General features: G+C 40.1%; 1 protein-coding gene across 2 annotated transcripts; it reads left to right on the top strand.

Annotated features, from left to right (window-relative positions):
* The first annotated feature begins 13272 nt into the window (after positions 1-13272).
* LOC132609180 (F-box protein At4g18380-like) lies at positions 13273-16789 on the top strand. 2 transcript variants are annotated; one of them, XR_009570731.1, is made up of 3 exons: positions 13273-14731; positions 16085-16177; positions 16325-16789. XR_009570731.1 is itself a non-coding variant. In XM_060323046.1 (2 exons), exon 1 carries the CDS (start codon positions 13462-13464, stop codon positions 14683-14685), a length of 1224 nt encoding a protein of 407 aa, XP_060179029.1. In that variant the 5' UTR covers positions 13274-13461; the 3' UTR covers positions 14686-14731; positions 16325-16789. The 2 variants fall into 2 exon arrangements, 1 of the variants encoding a protein (XP_060179029.1); XM_060323046.1 differs by lacking the exon at positions 16085-16177 and having other exon boundaries at positions 13274-14731.
* Positions 16790-18177: the final 1388 nt, after the last annotated feature.

Here is an 18177-nt window from a genome sequence, read left to right as displayed (position 1 = left end):
CTTAGACTTTGGATTATTGTCTTGTTAGTGGATTCCGGCTGTCCGTTTGCACACGGGTGATATGGGGTCGACACAATCTTCTTGATCTTCAACCCCTCGAGGAAACTGTTGACCTTACTACCCATGAACTGAGGACCGTTATCACAAGTTATTTCGGCTGGAATGCCGAAACGGCAGACGATGTGGTCCCAAACGAAGTCGATAACCTCCTGCGCTTCGACCCATTTAGAAAAGTAGTCAGTCATAAATAAAATAAAGCGTGCCTTACCTGGTGCCCGGGGTAACGGACCCACGATGTCCATTCCCCATTTCATGAACGGCCATGGTGAGACCACTGAATGCAATGACTCCCCGGGCCGGTGAACCATCGGGGCATGCCTCTGACACCCGTCACATTTTCAGACGAAGTTTCTCGTGTCTTCATCCATCTGATTCCAGTAATACCCGGCCCTGATCAGCTTCCGGACCAGAGCTTCCGCACCAGAGTGATTGCCACAAGTCCCTTCATGTACTTCCCTCATCACATACTCCGTTTCCCCGGGGCCCAAACATTTAGCCAAGGGTCCGTGGAAGGAGCGTCGGTATAATTGGCCGTCCACTAAGCAAAATCGGGCTGCCTTCGTTCGTAACGAACGCGACTCCTTCGGGTCGCTTGGAAGCTTATCATCACGCAAGTAGTCAATGTATTTGTTGCGCCAATCCCAAGTCAGACCTGTCGAGTATATTTCAGCGTGTCCGCTTTCTATGGCCGTTCTTGTCAGTAGCACCATTTCTCCGGAGTTGATTTCGACCCCTTCGACCGCAGATCCCAAATTTGCCAATGCATCGGCCTCACAGTTCTGTTCTCTCGGTATATGCTGCAGGGTCCATTTTTTAAATCGGTGAAGTATCACTCTGGTTTTCTCGAGATACCTCTGCATCCGTTCATCCTTGACTTCAAACGTGCCATTCACCTGGTTTGCGACCAAAAGCGAGTCGCACTTTGCCTCGATAGTTTCTGCCCCCATACTCCGGGCCAATTCTAATCCTGCAATCATAGCCTCATACTCGGCTTCATTGTTAGTTAGCTTGATAGTTTTGATGGAATGTCGAATGACATCACCGGCCGGGGCCCTAAGGACAATACCAAGCCCGGAACCTCTAAGGTTCGAAGCCCCGTCCGTATACAGAGACCAAATGCCCGTGGCCTTTCCCGAGGTCAGCAGGAACTCTTTTTCGACCTCGGGGACCAAGGCTGGGGCGAAGTCTGCTATGAAATCGGCTAAGATTTGGGATTTGATGGCCGTTCGGGGTCTGTATTCGAGGTCGTAGCCGCTGACCTCTACAGCCCACTTCGTTAGCCTACCCGACAACTCGGGTTTATGCATGATGTTTTTCAAAGGATAAGTAGTTACTACACATATGGGATGGCTTTGAAAGTAAGGCTTAAGCTTTCTGGAGGCGCTTACTAGTGCCAACGCCAACTTTTCCAGATGGGGGTAACGGGTCTCCGCATCCCCCAATGTTCTACTCACGTAATAGATAGGGAATTGCGTACCTGATTCTTCTCGGACCAAAACGCCGCTTACCGCAACTTTGGAGACCGCTAGGTACAGAAATAGTGTCTCACCTGCCTTCGGCGTGTGCAGTAGAGGGGGGTTAGACAAGTACTTCTTTAGATCCTGCAGAGCTTCTTGGCACTCCGGTGTCCAGATAAAATCATTCTTCTTTCTGAGCAAGGAGAAGAACCGGTGACTCCTGTCCGAGGATCTCGATATGAAGCGACTTAGTGCTGCGATTCTCCCGGTGAGTTTCTGAACCCCCTTTATGCTGTTCACTACCTCGATATCTTCGATGGCTTTGATCTTGTCCGGGTTGATTTCGATCCCTCGGTTTGACACCATGAAACCTAGGAATCTGCCAGATCTCACACCGAATGCACACTTCTCCGGGTTAAGCTTCATGTTGTATTTGCGAAGCACATTGAAGGTTTCCTGCAAATGCTTTAAATGGTCCTCTGTTTCCAGGGACTTAACAACCATATCGTCAACGTAAACCTCCATTGTTTTCCCTATCTGTTCTTCGAACATTTCATTAACTAGGCGTTGGTAAGTTGCACCGGCATTTTTTAGTCCGAAAGGCATGACGTTATAACAGTAGGTCCCGTACCGGGTGATGAAGGATGTTTTCTCTTGATCCTCCGGGTACATCCGGATCTGGTTATACCCGGAGTAAGCGTCGAGAAAACTCAACATCTCATGCCCGGCCGTCGCATCGATCATTCTGTCGATATGAGGCAACGGAAACGAGTCCTTCGGGCATGCCTTGTTTAAATCTTTGAAGTCGACACACATTCGAAGTTTGTTACCTTTTTTGGGTACTACCACAACGTTGGCCAGCCAGTCCGGGTACTTTACCTCTCGGATGGATCCTATCTTCAAAAGTTTTGTTACCTCGTCCTTCACAAATGCGTGTTTAGCCTCCGCCATGGGTCTCCTTTTCTGTTTCACCGGAGTAAACTTCCCATCCAGGCTGAGCTTGTGAGTTGCTATTTCTGGTGATATACTTGTCATATCTATATGCGACCATGCAAAGCAATCGGCGTTAGCACGAAGAAATTCAATTAATCGACGCCTGAGCTCCGGGGTGAGCCCCGTGCCCAGGTATACCTTTCTGTCCGGGGGATATTCGAACAGGATGATCTGCTCCAATTCCTCCACAGTTGACTGAGTTGCATCCGAGTCATCTGGCATGACGAACGATCTGGGTACCTCGTAATCTTCCTCCTTATGTACCGGGTTCAACCCGGCGCACTTTGATTGCTATTTGGGAATCTCTCCTCCGGTTGCACTTTTCCATTCCGGCCCCTCGGGCCGAGGTGCCGCTTCTTCTACTGCAAACATTTCCCTTGCAGCGGGCTGCTCGCCCCGGACGGTTTTCACTCCTTCCGGCGTGGGGAATTTCAATAGCTGATGTAGTGTTGAGGGCACCGCCCTCATGCTATGTATCCAAGGTCTGCCCAATAATGCATTATATTTCATGTCCCCCTCGATCACATAGAACATCGTTTGCTGAATGGTGCCACCCACATTTACAGGCAATGAGATTTCCCCCTTTGTGGTTTCGCTCGCCATATTGAACCCGCTTAGCACCCGGGCCACTGGTGCGATCTGGCCGAGCAGTCCTAGCTGTTCAACCACCCTCCATCGGATGATGTTGGCCGAGCTACCTGGGTCAATCAGAATACGTTTAACCTTAGTTTTAAAGACTAGTATAGAGATTACCAATGCGTCATTGTGGGGTTGAACGATGTCCTCTGCGTCTTCGTCATTAAAGAAGATGGATCCCTCGGCCGAATGGCCTCGGGTGCGCTTTTCACGAACAATAGAGATCTTCGTCCGTTTCATTACCGGCCCTCGAGGGGCGTCTGTCCCGCCCACTATCATGTTGATCGTATGCTGGGGTTCGACAGGCTCGGACCTTTGAAAAGATTCCCTTTCCTTATAGTGATTTTTGGCCCGGTCGCTCAGCAGATCTCGGAGGTGACCATTTTTCAATAACCGGGCTACCTCGTCTCTCAATTGACGGCAATCTTCGGTTCGATGCCCGTGGGTCCCGTGATACTCGCACACTACACCCGGATCTCGCTGACCCGGATCCGACCTCAATGGTTTAGGCCACCTTACATCGGGGACACGTCCAATAGCCGAGACAAGTCCTGAAGTACTAACGTTGAAGTTGTATTCTGAAATTTTTGGAGGAACTTTATTGCCGGCGGAACTTCCGGCATCGCTCCTAAACGAGAGTCCCCGACTGTTCGATGGCCGCTCCACTCGTTTGCTGCCCCGTCTTGAGAAATGGCTCGGGCTCTCTATTGCCTTTTCCGACCTGAAACTTTGCTTATCCGGATAGGGATATGGCCGAAACCTTTCTTTCGATGATTCAGACATGGCCTCGTATCCCTTCTTTGGCGGCTCGAAACCTCTACTTATTTTGGTCCTTACCGGAGAGAACTCGAATTGATCATCCTCCACCCGAATCTTTGACTCATACCGATTGTGGACGTCGGCCCATGTTACGACCTCGTATTCCAGCAAGCTCTCTTTCAATTTTGCCGAGGTCACCGAACTTAGCATGTTGAGGCCCTTTGTGAAGGCCTGTGCGGCCCACTCTTCCGGCACCGGGGGTAGCTCCATTCGTTCCCTCTGGAACCGGGTGACGAATTCCCGTAATAACTCGCCGTCCCTTTGGGTTATCCGGAAAATGTCAGCCTTACGGGCCTGCACCTTTATTGCACCGGCGTGGGCTTTCACAAAGGCATCGGCGAGCATCTCAAAAGAAGTGATCGAATGCTCGGGCAGATGGTCGTACCACGTCAACGCCCCCTTTGACAGAGTCTCCCCGAATTTTTTCAACAGTACTGACTCTATCTCATCTTCTTCCATATCATTACCCTTGATAGCACAGGTGTATGAGGTCACGTGCTCATGCGGGTCCGTGGTGTCGTCGTATTTCTGAATGTCCGGCATCTTGAATCTCTTCGGGATCAACTTGGGTGCTGCACTCGGGGGAAAAGACCTTTGAATATAATTTTTCGAGTTAGCCCCCTTCAGCAAAGGGGGAGCCCCCGGTATCTGATCTACCCGAGAATTGTAAGTCTCTACCCTTTTTTCGGTAGAGTCCACTCGTTTCGCCAAGGTTTCAAGCATCTTTAGTACCTCGGTGGAAGAATCGGCTCCGGAATCATTGCTCTCGACTGTCCGCGGCCTGCTTCTCTCGATTTCCGCTGTTCCCTTGGCCTTTTCCGGCCCAGGCTCCCCCTGCCCGCTCTGTAACCGGGAAATCGCCATCCCTTGCTCGGTGATTGCCGCTCTTTGTTCCTGCAACATTTCGAAAATCAAACGCAAATTAATGCCGTCATTTGGTGCCTCCGGCTCCTTCTGGCTTTGGGTCCGAGACAATGTGACGGAGTTGCGAGTTCTTAGGGGATCAGTTGTCGGTAGGGCGGCGTTAATTTGATCCACCGTGTTTTGTCGGTTGAGGCCCTCCCTCGAGTCGACGCGGTTCGGGTCAGCGGGGTTCGGTAGTCCCCGTAATTCGCTTTCCTCGTTTTCTGCCACAATCTCGGTATTATTGACATGGCCGGACTGCTCAACATCAGCCATGAGTCAGTTTTTGTCGAGACAAACGGGGCGGAAGTGTTACGGTTTGGAGGTGAGAACGACAAGAATCAGGACCAAGAACTATTATCCTTGCCCCACGGTGGGCGCCAAACTGTTTACCCCGGATTCGGTAATCAATTGAATTTGTGTGTGAGTATAGGATATGTGCTTGAGTCCCAATGTTTATTACAAACCGTGAATGAGAATGCTTATTGATAAGCGTGCAAGGAGCGCAAGTGACAGATGACTCCGCGTATGGCCAATTTGATTGAAGAAATATGATATAGATGACAAACTTACAATGGAAAATATCAATATTGAGATTGCAAGAACTGTATATATATATGTATTGTGTTACAAGTGTTCTTTTGAATAAAAGATCAACCAACCCCCAAAGGGAGGAGGGAATGCCCTATTTATAGTGATGAACCCATGGGCCTTCCTCAATATGAATTAATAAAATAATAATAAAAGGACAACCCCTGTATGGATGTGATGGGATCTGACTGACGGCGCCGTCTGACACACGCATAGTTGGTAGCCGACCATGATGTGACACCACTGCTGCGCCCCAATAACGGTCATAACGGACCAACGGACTCACGGGTACCGGACCACCGGCGGTAACCCCCCGGAAAGAGATCCGAACCTTCGGTGGCTTAAAAACCGGGACCGATGATGCTTCCGCTCGGCTTTGATCCGAATGCTTATCCGGAAACCCGATGCTTATACACGAACTTTCCCTCCTTTTCCTCCTCCGAGCCACGGTTACCCCGGATTGGCCCTCATCCGATTTTCACCGTATACAATTATAAGACCCATAAATAAGTAACTATGTAAGTATCTTCCTCTTGATAATCTCGAGCTCATAGTTATTGTTATCCAATTCAATGGTCAAAAAGTCACTATTCAAGTCATAGTATAATAAGCTTAAATCTTGATACTCTCATAGTTAATGTTATCCAGTTAAGTTCTCTATGCTTTTCGAGCAAAAATTCCTGTTCTTAGGGTGTGTATGGATATTTTCTTGAAAAATAAACAATTTTCTTACTTATTTTTTTTTATGTTTAAGCAAAAGAATTTTTATCCCAAAAGTATCTATATCTAATCCAAAAACTACTACTACGATGGTGGGTTCGAGGTGCGAGTTCTAAAAATATTTTTGTGAATTGCTACTTATAGAATTTATTTTCTCTATTCCCTCATCATATTAAACCCGAAACTTTCGGCAGATGGCCAATGACTCAAAGAAATGAAAGAATCGATTCAAGAAAATCATTTTTCTGATTTTAGAGAATCTTGTTTCTTTGAATATATACTATTTTAAACAATATTACATATGAAAAAGTTCGAAAATTTTCGTTTTCCTCCCCACCAAACACACCCATAGTCTCAACAAAAAGTAAAAGGCAAATTGGGAAAGCATAGGATCGTAGGCTTATTTTTGCGTGAAATAGGGAAATGCAGCTTCAACTCATTACTAGCCTTTGAAAGTGGAGTATCAATGGATATCCAACAAAACCCACTTGTCAGCTAACAAATATGTCACCAAACATCAACTTGCAGTCCTTACTTTGTGAAAAAAACAATAAAAGGAGGGAGGTTGAGAGTGGGAGGGGAAAAAGATCAAGTGGCAACTCTAACTTCCCCACCAACATCTACATGTCAAGCCAATTGTCCGGTTCGAGTTATGTGTATAGAGAAAATTATGATAAAGATTATTTTTTAAAGAATTTTAATGGATGTCCTCTGAATTTGTCGGATTAGTGCGTATCAAATATTTAATGATTAAATTAAAAGAAAAGAGGTTATGACACTTGCTTAAACTTAATTCAGATTTTAAGTTTTATATATTGACAACACAAATATACATTATTAGTGCAATTAAATCGATCATGACATGTTATTACTCTTATCTTTGTAGAGTACCATATTAGATTTGTTATAAAGAGTTGCCTATCATTGTAGGGTTAATTTAATATAACTATATTAAAAACTTATACACTAACGATGTATAAAATATAAGGGAAAATAACTATTTTAGTCCCCGTGTCATTGTATTATTCCTATTTTAATCCCTGTGATATTCAACTTAGTGTATTTAAACTTCAATTAAGCAATGTGTATGGTTTTAATCCTTTTACTAATAGAACCACGGATTGTTAAATATTTCAGAGGTCAATTTGGGTATTTAAACTTTCATTTATGGTTGTACTCCATGAATTCTTTCTTGTATTGTTCTGATGGGTTATTTGTCAATAATAACACGCAATAAATTGAAAACCAACACAAAAATACTCAGCATTGCTCCGATTTCACTATATTCGAAGTCTATTCTCAAAATTTTCCCAATTTTAAGCTTTGTTTTGAGTCCAACATTTCTTTTTCTAGGATTTCTCTTTTGATACTTCTTCATGAATGTGAAACCTGTTCATTCCTCAAATATAATTGTGCCAGATCCCAGAATAATCAGAATTCAGTTACGCTAATCTGATAGTAATTTGTGAGCATTGTGAAAATATTGAAGATGTCGGAGAAGTCGAGAACGGTATCCCACGAGCAGCCGCTGCAAATGCTTCCAATTTCACTGTACCTAGATTTTGTAACTTCCAATTTTAATTTAGTGCATCTAAAATTTGAATGGAGATATTGCATATGATTAAGGAAGCTATGGTGGCACAAAATGAGGAAAAAAAATGAGGATTTAAGTCCATATCCAATTGTGAAGTACATGGAAGACAATCACAAGGACAGGTTCCTAGCGAAATTCAGAGAATTTTTTGTCTTCAATTGGAGAATTCTGCAGCAAATTAGGAAGAAAAAGAGATTCTTTGTATGACAGATGATCTAATTAAAACGGTAGAGATAAAGTTTTCTCTTCTGTTTTAGTCTTGAAAGTTTTTAGCTTGAAAATACCGGATTGTCTTTCGTAGATTTTAACAGTCCGTTATTCTATTTTGATTCCGCTAGTGAAAGGACTAAAACCACTCACATTGCTTAATTGAAAGTTAAATACACTTAGTCGAATATTACAAGGACTAAAATAGAAATAATACAATAATACGGGGACTAAAATAGTTATTTTCCCAAAATATAAAGTCATTCCACTTTAGCTACTAATGCAAGCAACAAAGTATATCCAAAACAAAGTATATTTCCACTAACTACAAATTCAAGAATCATTCTCTCTAAGGCTTTACTTAACTCACCAAAGTGTCCAAATAAAATACCTTTAGTTATTACTAACTTAAACAAGTAGGAAAGTACCATTCTTCGGAATCCTACCTTAGTTTGTTTATCCTCTTCTACCAAATCTCTTTTATTTAGTACCTTAACTAATTGGACCTTTGATTTTAGGTGGATTGTAGATTTCGAAAATATAGATGTACTGTTACAAAGAGGTTTATCCAAGATATAACTTTGTTTGGTTCAACCTTTAGTTTCTTACTATTGAATCATTACCCTTTTGAAATTATAGTTATTATTTGTATTTTGAAAATACAAATATATATTCACAAGAAAAGAAGTGGATTTGACACCCTTCCTTAGACCTTGAGTTAATATTTCTATCATCTTTCCAAGCAGCCTTTACAAGAACAAAGGAGACAAAAAGAAACAAACAAGAAAATATTAAAACTAAACAATTCTACCCAAAAAAGAACCCAATTTAATATGACAAAATATGGTAAAAGCTAAAGATTACAAGCAAGTACTTGTCAAAGAAAACATACATTTCTTCTCTTTAGAGTGGTGGTAGTGGAAAGCAAGCATACAACAGACAATGAAAATATACTAATCACTAACAATTGTCCCCACATGACCCCTTTTCTTTCTTTCCTTTTCCTTCCAAGTCGTAAAGCAAACAATAGAATATAAAAAAGAAGTAAAGAATATAAAAAAACTAAAAGAAATTTAAATTTATGTGTAGTTATAATGTAAAAGATTTTTTCCGTCATTAGAATAGTTTTACTACAAGAAGTCATTATCGAAAAAAGTTACCTCAACTTAATATTGACATCAAACCAAATAATTTAATTTCAAAAGTTATAAATACAACAATAACAACATATCTAGTATAATTTCGCAAGTGGGGACAAAGGAGAACAGTATGTACGGTGTACGCGGATCTTACCCCTAACTTGGGAGGAAGATAGGTTGTTTCTAATAGAACCTCGGCTCAAGAAAACCCATTTCAAGTAGCATGAAAAAAGAAATAACGGAAGTGAAAAAGCCACGACAAAATGCTAAAAAAATATGACAAAATATTCTGAAAAAGGGACAGTAACTACAACAAAATAACACGATAATTGAAGTACAAGAAATAATAGATAGTAACAAAAATATAGCTAAGAATAAGAAACTACAAGAGTAACACAACGACTATTAGTATGAAAGGATAAGCGGGACAATGTCAACTATCTACTTATCTTCTACCCTAATTTGTATCTTCCATAACCTTCTATCTAAGGTGATGTCCTCAATAAGCTGAAGCTGTACCATTTCATGTCTGATCACATCTCCTCAATACTTTTTCGGTCTACATTTACCTCTCCTGAAACCATCCATAGCCAACCTCTCACACATTCGCACTAGGGCATCCGTCATCTCCTTTTTCACATGCCCGAACCATCTCAGCCTCACTTCCCTCATCTTGCCCTCCATCGAGGCCACTCCCTCCTTGTCCCGGATATCTTCACTTCTAATCCTATCTCTCCTAGTATGCCCACACATCCGTCTCAGCATCCTTATTTCTGCAACTTTCATCGTTTAAATTTGAGAGTTTTTTTTCTTCTCAAAAGTTACAACTAAAATTGAAAAATATACGATTTAATTTTGGTTAATTGGTATATAATTATATATAAGACAAGTCTAACCAAATTTTTTTCTATGTGATGTTATCTACAATCAACATTTAAGGGGTCGTTTAGTTCATGAATAAGAGATAGCAATGTCGGGGGAAAATGTGAAATTATTTAATTTTGCGAAATAGCTAATCTCGAGATAAAAGAACTGAATAACAAAAGTATATTATTCCCAAACTCTTCTTTCAAAGTCCCTTAAGATAGATCATAGATCAATATTAAAAATAAAGATTATCCAAATTCATTTGTTATAAAACCGTACACACATTTTATATTATACCTTATCTATCTTATTTTTAATTTATCGATTCGACATATTCAAAAGGAGGTGTCGCGGTGCATGCATGTTATTCGCAAACGACATAGTTTTGATTGACAAGAAGCATAGTGGAGTACTTAACGATAGGCTGGAAGTTTGGAGAAAGACCTTAGAATCTAAAGGTTTCAGGTTAAGCAGGACTAAGACGGAGTACATGGAGTGCAAGTTTAGTGACATGACACGAGAGACAGATGCGGAAGTGAAGATCGAGGCACAAGTTATACCCAAAAGAGGAAGCTTCAAGTATCTTCGGTCCATAATACAAGGGGATGAGGAGATGATAATGATGTCGCACACAGTATTGGAGTAGGGTGGATGAAATGGAGCCTCGCCTCCGGGGTGCTTTGCGATAAGAAGGTGTCGCCTAGGCTGAAAGGTAAGTTCTACAGAGTGATGATTAGACCAGCATTGTTGTATGGGCAGAGTGTTGGTCAGTCAAGAATGCTCACGTTCAGAGGATGAAGGTAGTGAAGATGAGGATGCTCAGATGGATGTGTGGTCAGACTATGAGAGATATGATTAGAAAGGAAGTTATACGGGACAAGGTTGGAGTGGCCTCCGTGGCGGACAAGATGAGGGAAAAGATACTGAGATGGTTCGGGCATGTGAAGAGGAGGTATGAGGATGCGCCAGTTAGGAGGTGATACACTCAAATTACACCTATTAATGACGTAAAGCGGACGTTGTCAAATATAGTAACCCAAACAAGGTTGGGGTCGAATCCCACAGGGAATATGGAGAGAAAAGGGTACTAATTGTATGCGATACTAGTCTTTAAAGGCTTTAATCCTATTCCGAATAGTTTGAAAAGAGATTTGGTTTGTATTCGCTATTTTGAAGTATTTAGAATTTGTTTGGATTGGGAGAACCAAAGTTGTGTCCCCGTGATGATTAGATGTTATGCTATGGGTGTCAATATGATATATTTCTAATGGGTCGGGGTTTTGTGTGCACTTAATCTCTAATTCACTTTATAATATTTTCCAATAGTTAGAAAGTATTTCTTTTCATGATTTTCCCAAATGCAGAAAAGTTGTAAATAAGATCGATTAAATATGTCAAGTAGAACTCATCTTATCCCTAAGCGAGTTCATTAAACGAGGGTTAGCGCCCCGAGTCCTTGTTATATTATTTCAAATCACACCCTAGTTCATCTTTCCAAATAAACTAGGGTTTGTGCATGAGCAAGTGTTTGCAACCACTAACGAACAATGAATCCGAGAAATAATAAAACATATCACAACTCATTATATATATATATATATATATATATATATATATATATATATATATATATATATACAATGTTAGACACCCATTACATAGCACCCATCATTTGGGTCCACAACTTTGATTAAAGAAACTGCTCACACATTATGGTCTCAAAAGTAGTAAGCAATAAATGAGACATAAAGCTTACAAAGTGTGATAAAGATGATGAAAAATAGAATCTTGTTGTCTTCACTAAGCTCCAAAAGAGAAGTATTCAATGCTCACCCACCAATGGAACTTTGTTCACGAGGTTAAAAATTAAATTCGCTGCTAAAAAAAACCTAAAATGTTCTTTAAATGGGCTCCAAAAAACGCACAGCAGCGACTGACAAAATTGCCCCCGATAGCAAGATCGACGGACCGTCGATCGTTCGACGATCCGTCAATTCCTCCGTCCTTTGTATCTTCAACAATGTGTTCCAGTCGACGGTGCCGTCGACCAGTTCGACGCTCCGTCGAGTATTCCGTCTTTCTCTCTTCTTGTTGACAGATCCTGATTGACGACACAAACGACGAAGCGTCGATCAATTCGACGCTTCGTCGATGTCTCCGTCCTTTGTCGTCTTCAACTTTGTCATCACTGGAAAATCGAGCTTATCGACGCTTCGAAGGACGGTTCGTTGGCTGATCGACGGAACGTCGATTCTTCATTTTTGGCCAATTTTTCCTTTGTTCTTTGCTTTTGGGCCATTGTTTTCCTAAAACACAACAAAACATATTAACAAGAACCAGACTTACTTGAAAACAACCAAAATTCATAGTAAAAAGGCGTCGAATGTGCCACAAATCCGCGGCACATGAGGAGGTCAGAGAGATTGACGATCGTAGGAGAAGTAGAGGTAGGCCGAAGAAGAATCGGGGGAGGTGATTAGACAGGACATGGCACAGCTTCAAATGACTGAGGACATGACCTTAGAAAGATTTGGAGGTCGAGGATTAGGATAGAAGTGTAGTAGGTAGTTGAGTTTTGTCGTACTGTGTGTGAGAGAGGTGGGGGGCTAGCTTTTCCATCTCCTCTTCTCCTTTTCTCAGTAGTAGTATTTAGGTATCGCATAGATTATTATCCTTATGTATTGCTTCATTTGTTTTATATCTTGATATTTTTGTTGTCTTATTTTTCTTCCAATCATGCATTGACTATGTTTCTTTTGAGCCGAGGGTCTATATCCGAAATAACTTCTCTACAAGTAGAGGTAAGGTCTGCGTACATCCTCCGCATACCCCACTTATGGAATTACACTGATAATAAGTTTACTACTTCCCCTGGTTGATAATAAGTGTACACTTAATCCTTTTTATTTTGATTTAAAATAAGTGTGCATTTTTTATTTTGATTTAAAATAAGTGTGCACTTACATAATCAACAAGGAATTAATCATTTTCTTTCACATTTATCCTTATTTAGATAAGTGAGTTTTTATATAACCAATAAACTATGATTAATTAGGCAGTATTTGATTAAGGATAGTTTATTCAAAATACCTACTTTTTTTTCCTAAGAGTTAAGTAATACAATATTCTTAAAGAGTGCGATAAAAGCAATTGAACACTTATTTTGAACCGGACGGAATACTAAATAATTTTATTATTATTTAATTTCCGTATTAGTATCCTTCTATTATAATTTATTTATGCAAACGATAGGATAAAACTATTTATATTGAAGAAAGAAAAAAGAACAAACACACACACTTTATCCCCAAACTCCCATGGTATCCTTGTTTCTTATCTACCCATCTCTCATTTCACTCTCTCTCTCTCTCTCTCTCTTAACACACACATCAAAAAACTCTGCCAATTTTTTTTCCCTTTTTCCATTAATAAACTCCTCTAACTCTTTGTGCTAACCAGAAATTTGTTGAAGAAAATGGGTTCATCAAAGTCAGATGTGAGTCGGTCAACGATGATGATCTATCCAGAACCCATTGACCATTTCGACAACTTACCTGATCCACTTCTCCTCTTAGTTTTCAACAAGATCGGTGATGTTAAAACACTTGGTAGATGTTGTTCTGTTTGTACTAGGTTCCATTCACTTGTCCCTCAAGTTGACAACGTTGTTGTCCGTGTTGATTGTGTCATTTCTGATGACAACAACAACAACAACAATGAACATTTTAATGGATCCGGGTCTTCTTCTACCGGGTCGGGTCATAAATCATCACTTCACCCGATTTCGACTCTTTTTCGACTTCTTATTAAACCCTTTTTGTCACTTACTCAACTGATTTCCATTTCAAGAAATCGATGTAATAATGCTTCTTCAATTCTTGATGATGGTTTTGATCAGTTTGAGAAGAATTCGGTTACCCACCATTCACCTACCCAAGTTTTGAAGAATTTTGATGAGATTAAGGAGCTTAAGATTGAATTGCCTAGTGGTGAATTGGGTATTGATGAGGGTGGTTTGCTTAAATGGAGAGCTGATTTTGGTTCCACTCTTGATAATTGTGTTATTCTTGGGGCATCGTCGGTGATGAATAATAGCACTAATCTAGTCGATGTACAGTGCGGTAATGATGGTAACGACAACGACGACATATCCAGTGTAATCGCACAAGTGGGGTCTGGGGAAAGTAACATTAGTGGAGAAATGGTGGATAATGGGAGTATACCCGAGTCGTTTTACACGAATGGGGGTTTGAAATTGCGCGTTGTGTGGACGATTAGTTCGTTAATAGCGGCTTCCGCGAGGCATTATCTGCTTCAACCGATTATATCGGAGCACAAGAAGCTTGAGAGTTTGGTTTTGACTGATGTTGATGGACAAGGAGTGTTGTGTATGGATAAGGAGCAGTTAGAGGAGTTGAGGGTGAAGCCTCTTTCGGCTTCATCAGCCTCGAAAAGGACTATGGTGCCAGCATTGAATATGAGGTTATGGTATGCAGCACATTTGGAATTGCCTGATGGGACGGTGCTTAAAGGGGCGACGTTGGTAGCGATAAGGCCTAGTGAACAACAGGGTAATAAGAAAGAGGTGGTTGGAGGAGATGGGAATTGGGTGGGGGAAGCATTTGAGGAGCCGTATGGGACGGCTGCGAGGATGTTGGTTAAGAGGAGGACTTACTGTTTGGAGATGAACTCGTTTTGAATATAGGTTTGAAGTGGTCAGAGGGTTTCTTGGATTGATGACTGAGGTACTTTCTTGTCCTATGTATCTAGTTTTGGTGTAAAATTTGTAGGATTAGTGCTAGAAGATCAAAGCAGCTTGTCCTCATTACCAGGGTTGGATGAACCCATAACTTTCAACACAAGAGTATATATATATCTATATATGTAAAACTTATTGAAATATCAGGAAATATTATATTTGAACCCATAATTTTAACAATACAATGAGTTCAATACTAAGCATCTTAAAAGTTGGAACCATTAAGGTGCCGTTCGGCCATAAATACCAAAAACTTTTTCAATTTTTTTGGAATTTTTGTAGTTGGAGTTGGAGTTGTGTTTGGACATAGTTTTTGAAATTGTAGTTTTTGGTGAAATGTAGTGTAAAAAAGTGAAAAGTGTTTGGCCATATTTTTTGAAATTGTAGTTTTTGGTGAAATGTAGTGTAAAAAAGTGAAAAAAGTGATTTTTTTTTTTAAAAACAAGTTTTTCTTGTTTTTGATATTCCGGAATACAACTCCGGAAAAAAGTGCATAATTTTTATGGCCAAACGCTAAAAAGTAAAAAAAGTGAAAAAAATTCCGGAAAAAGGTGAATAATTTTCATGGCCAAACGCCCACTAAATTTAAATTTTGGATCCGCCTCTGTTGATTACAATTTCTTGTATCATTTTGAGTTCTAGATCCGTCTGTCCATTGTTTATCATCCATTCAGACTTTCAGAGATATAGGATATCCGAGTCTATTTGATCTCTCTATACACACACACATATATACATTGATGATAAATACTGTTTGGTTCTCATCTTAGAGGAAAGTGTTTGTCGTTCAGTGGTTTTGTGCAAAAGTTTATCTTTTATCATCTCGAGTTTGATTTAGTCATCTGATATATGTGTGTGCATACCTTTTTTGTAGAATCTAGGAATTGAAAGTCATTATGATGTCTACCAATATGCAAATCCTAAGGAGTTTCTTGATTTATTTTTGAAAATATACTGGTATTAATCTGAGATGAGTTGGTCGTGACTGAAGACATTGTTAATGTGGGTTTTTTTTTTCTTCTGAAAGCTGCTCATTTTCACTCTTTTATTTCTAAATCCTTAAATGAGAAGGCGCCTGTGTCAGCGCATTTCCGAATTTCTAGTGCTGAACTTGCATTTTAAGCTTGTTCATATCTTGCTTTCCTTCTATTTGGATTCATTTCTTTGCATAATTGTACCAGTCTCTCCTTTTTTCTTGATAAAAGAGGCAATGTATTGATTCAATTACTAAAAATATTACTGGAAATGTCTATAATCATTATTCTATGTTGCAACCTGCTAGTCCGTGATGATTTTTGTTTGATAATGTAGTGATTTAATGCCTATCTTCATCATTCAGTGATACATCTGCTGATCCTTGCCCTGCAAGATTATTCATTACCATAAGGTGGAATACAGTTTGGGTCAATACTATGTTCAACCAACAAATGTGGTAGTGTCTTAGTTTTCATAAAGCAGCTGCTTCTTTTGGCTTCCTTCACCTTTTTTACGTGTTTTGCATCAGAACTAATATGAAGCGTATATCCAGAGTTGTCAGTATATATGCATCTATATTGAACAATCTGATTATCATTTTCAGGGAAAATTACATTTCTATGAAAGGTGGATGAACAAATGCTGAAAAGGGGCGGAAAAGACAAATTTTGTTTTGAGCTAGCTCACCCTGAGTTGAAGCCAGTTGCTTTTAGAGATGAAATGCCAGCTGCTGGCTAACTATGAGCTTTAAATCACCCCGTGTTATGCACGATGATAGGCATCTGCTTATGTTTTAGTTTGGGGCATATGCTTCTAAGAATGCACAAAGTGCTTCCTGTTCATGTAACAGGAGCTTTGTGCCGTGGACTTTATAGCAATACACATTTGATAGTTACTTCTTTCTGTAAATATTGTGGTTATGGATATCATATGCCATGTCATGTACTTTTAAGGTTTCATTGCGCAATGAAATGTACGTTTTGCTACATTTGTGCTAGTTTATTCACACTTATTGTAACTGGTGTCATATGTGAAATAGTACACTACCATTTTCATGAATTTTATGTTTTATCTGGTAAAGCTAGTACTAACATTTGTGAGTCCCTGAAGTAGTGTAATTGGCAATCTGATTTGTATCACGCTCATCGTTTGAGACAGAAGTAGGGTGAATTCTACTGTGACTTCATGAGATATATTAATGGTAGAATCCATACTGTTGATGTATATCTCTTGAGTAAAGGATGTTGATACATGTTGGTAAGGTCTGATACACATCCAAATGTGGTGATCGAGTTACTATTCTATGTATCTATGTCAAACTCATGATATTATAGACATGGAGCTCTATGTTAGAAACTGTAGACCTCAGGGCTGATGGATGCATGCTTACACTTGAGAAATTTGATATATACTAGGCCAAAGTCATAGATGGATCCCTGAACTTGTTTTGATTTTTCATTTAGACCCCTAATTGAAACGTTGACCATCTGAACCTCCGAATATAAGATAAACTGTGTCATTTGAACCTCTCATGCCAGCTGGGACACGCGTGAAGCTCACTGCTTTAAATAGAGCGTGAGAGACCAAATTTTTTCTTTTTTTTTTTTAATTTTTAATCATTAAAAATTAATTTTAATAAAAATTCTATTTAAATAATTCAAAAAAATTGAAAAACCCAACCCATCCTCTCCGATAGCCCACTTCACCGCCGCCACTGCCGCCGCCGCTTTTCCGCTTCAAAAGCTATTTAAATAAATCTCCGAGGAAAAACGACACCATTTTTTAAATTATTTAAATAGATTTTGAAGCGCCGGTGGCGGCGGGGGCAGTGGCGGCGGTGAAGTGGGCTATCGGAGAGGATGGGTTGGGTTTTTCAATGTTTTTTAATTATTTAAATAGAGTTTTTGTTAAAATTAATTTTTTTTGTTGACATGACTTTTTTTTTTTTTTTTTTTTTTATAATAGGTAACATGACATGGCTTATTTTTATTGGTCTATTTTTTCATGTCATAGCAAGTGAGCTTCACGCGTGTGCCCAGCTGGCACGAGGGGTTCAAACGACAGTTTATTTTATGTTCAGGGGTTCAGATGGTCAACATTTCAGTTAGGGGGTCTAAATGAAAAATCAGGATAAGTTCAGGGGTCCATCTATGACTTTGACCTATATACTATATTTGAAGGGGAGCTTTAGCGCAACAATAAAAGTTGTTGTGTGACTAAGAGGTCACGGGTTCAAGAGCCCGGAACCAAAATGCCCCCAAAAAAACATTTTGAACCAAAATACCCCAATAAAAAAAAAGTTACCAAACTACCTTTAGCGTAGTAATTTACTGCGCTAAAGCAGTTAACGGGGACGGCTCCGTTAACTACTACAGCGCAGTAATTTACTGCGCTATAGTGTCCCTCCTTTTTTTTTCGGCCCTTTTGGTTAACCCTTCTTCCATTACACTTTTTAAC

This window comes from Lycium barbarum, chromosome 9 (assembly GCF_019175385.1).
Source record: "Lycium barbarum isolate Lr01 chromosome 9, ASM1917538v2, whole genome shotgun sequence".
Taxonomy (NCBI): domain Eukaryota; kingdom Viridiplantae; phylum Streptophyta; class Magnoliopsida; order Solanales; family Solanaceae; genus Lycium; species Lycium barbarum.
The sequence above is the reverse complement of the archived record's forward strand: the minus strand, read 5'-3'. Positions and strand labels throughout refer to the sequence as shown.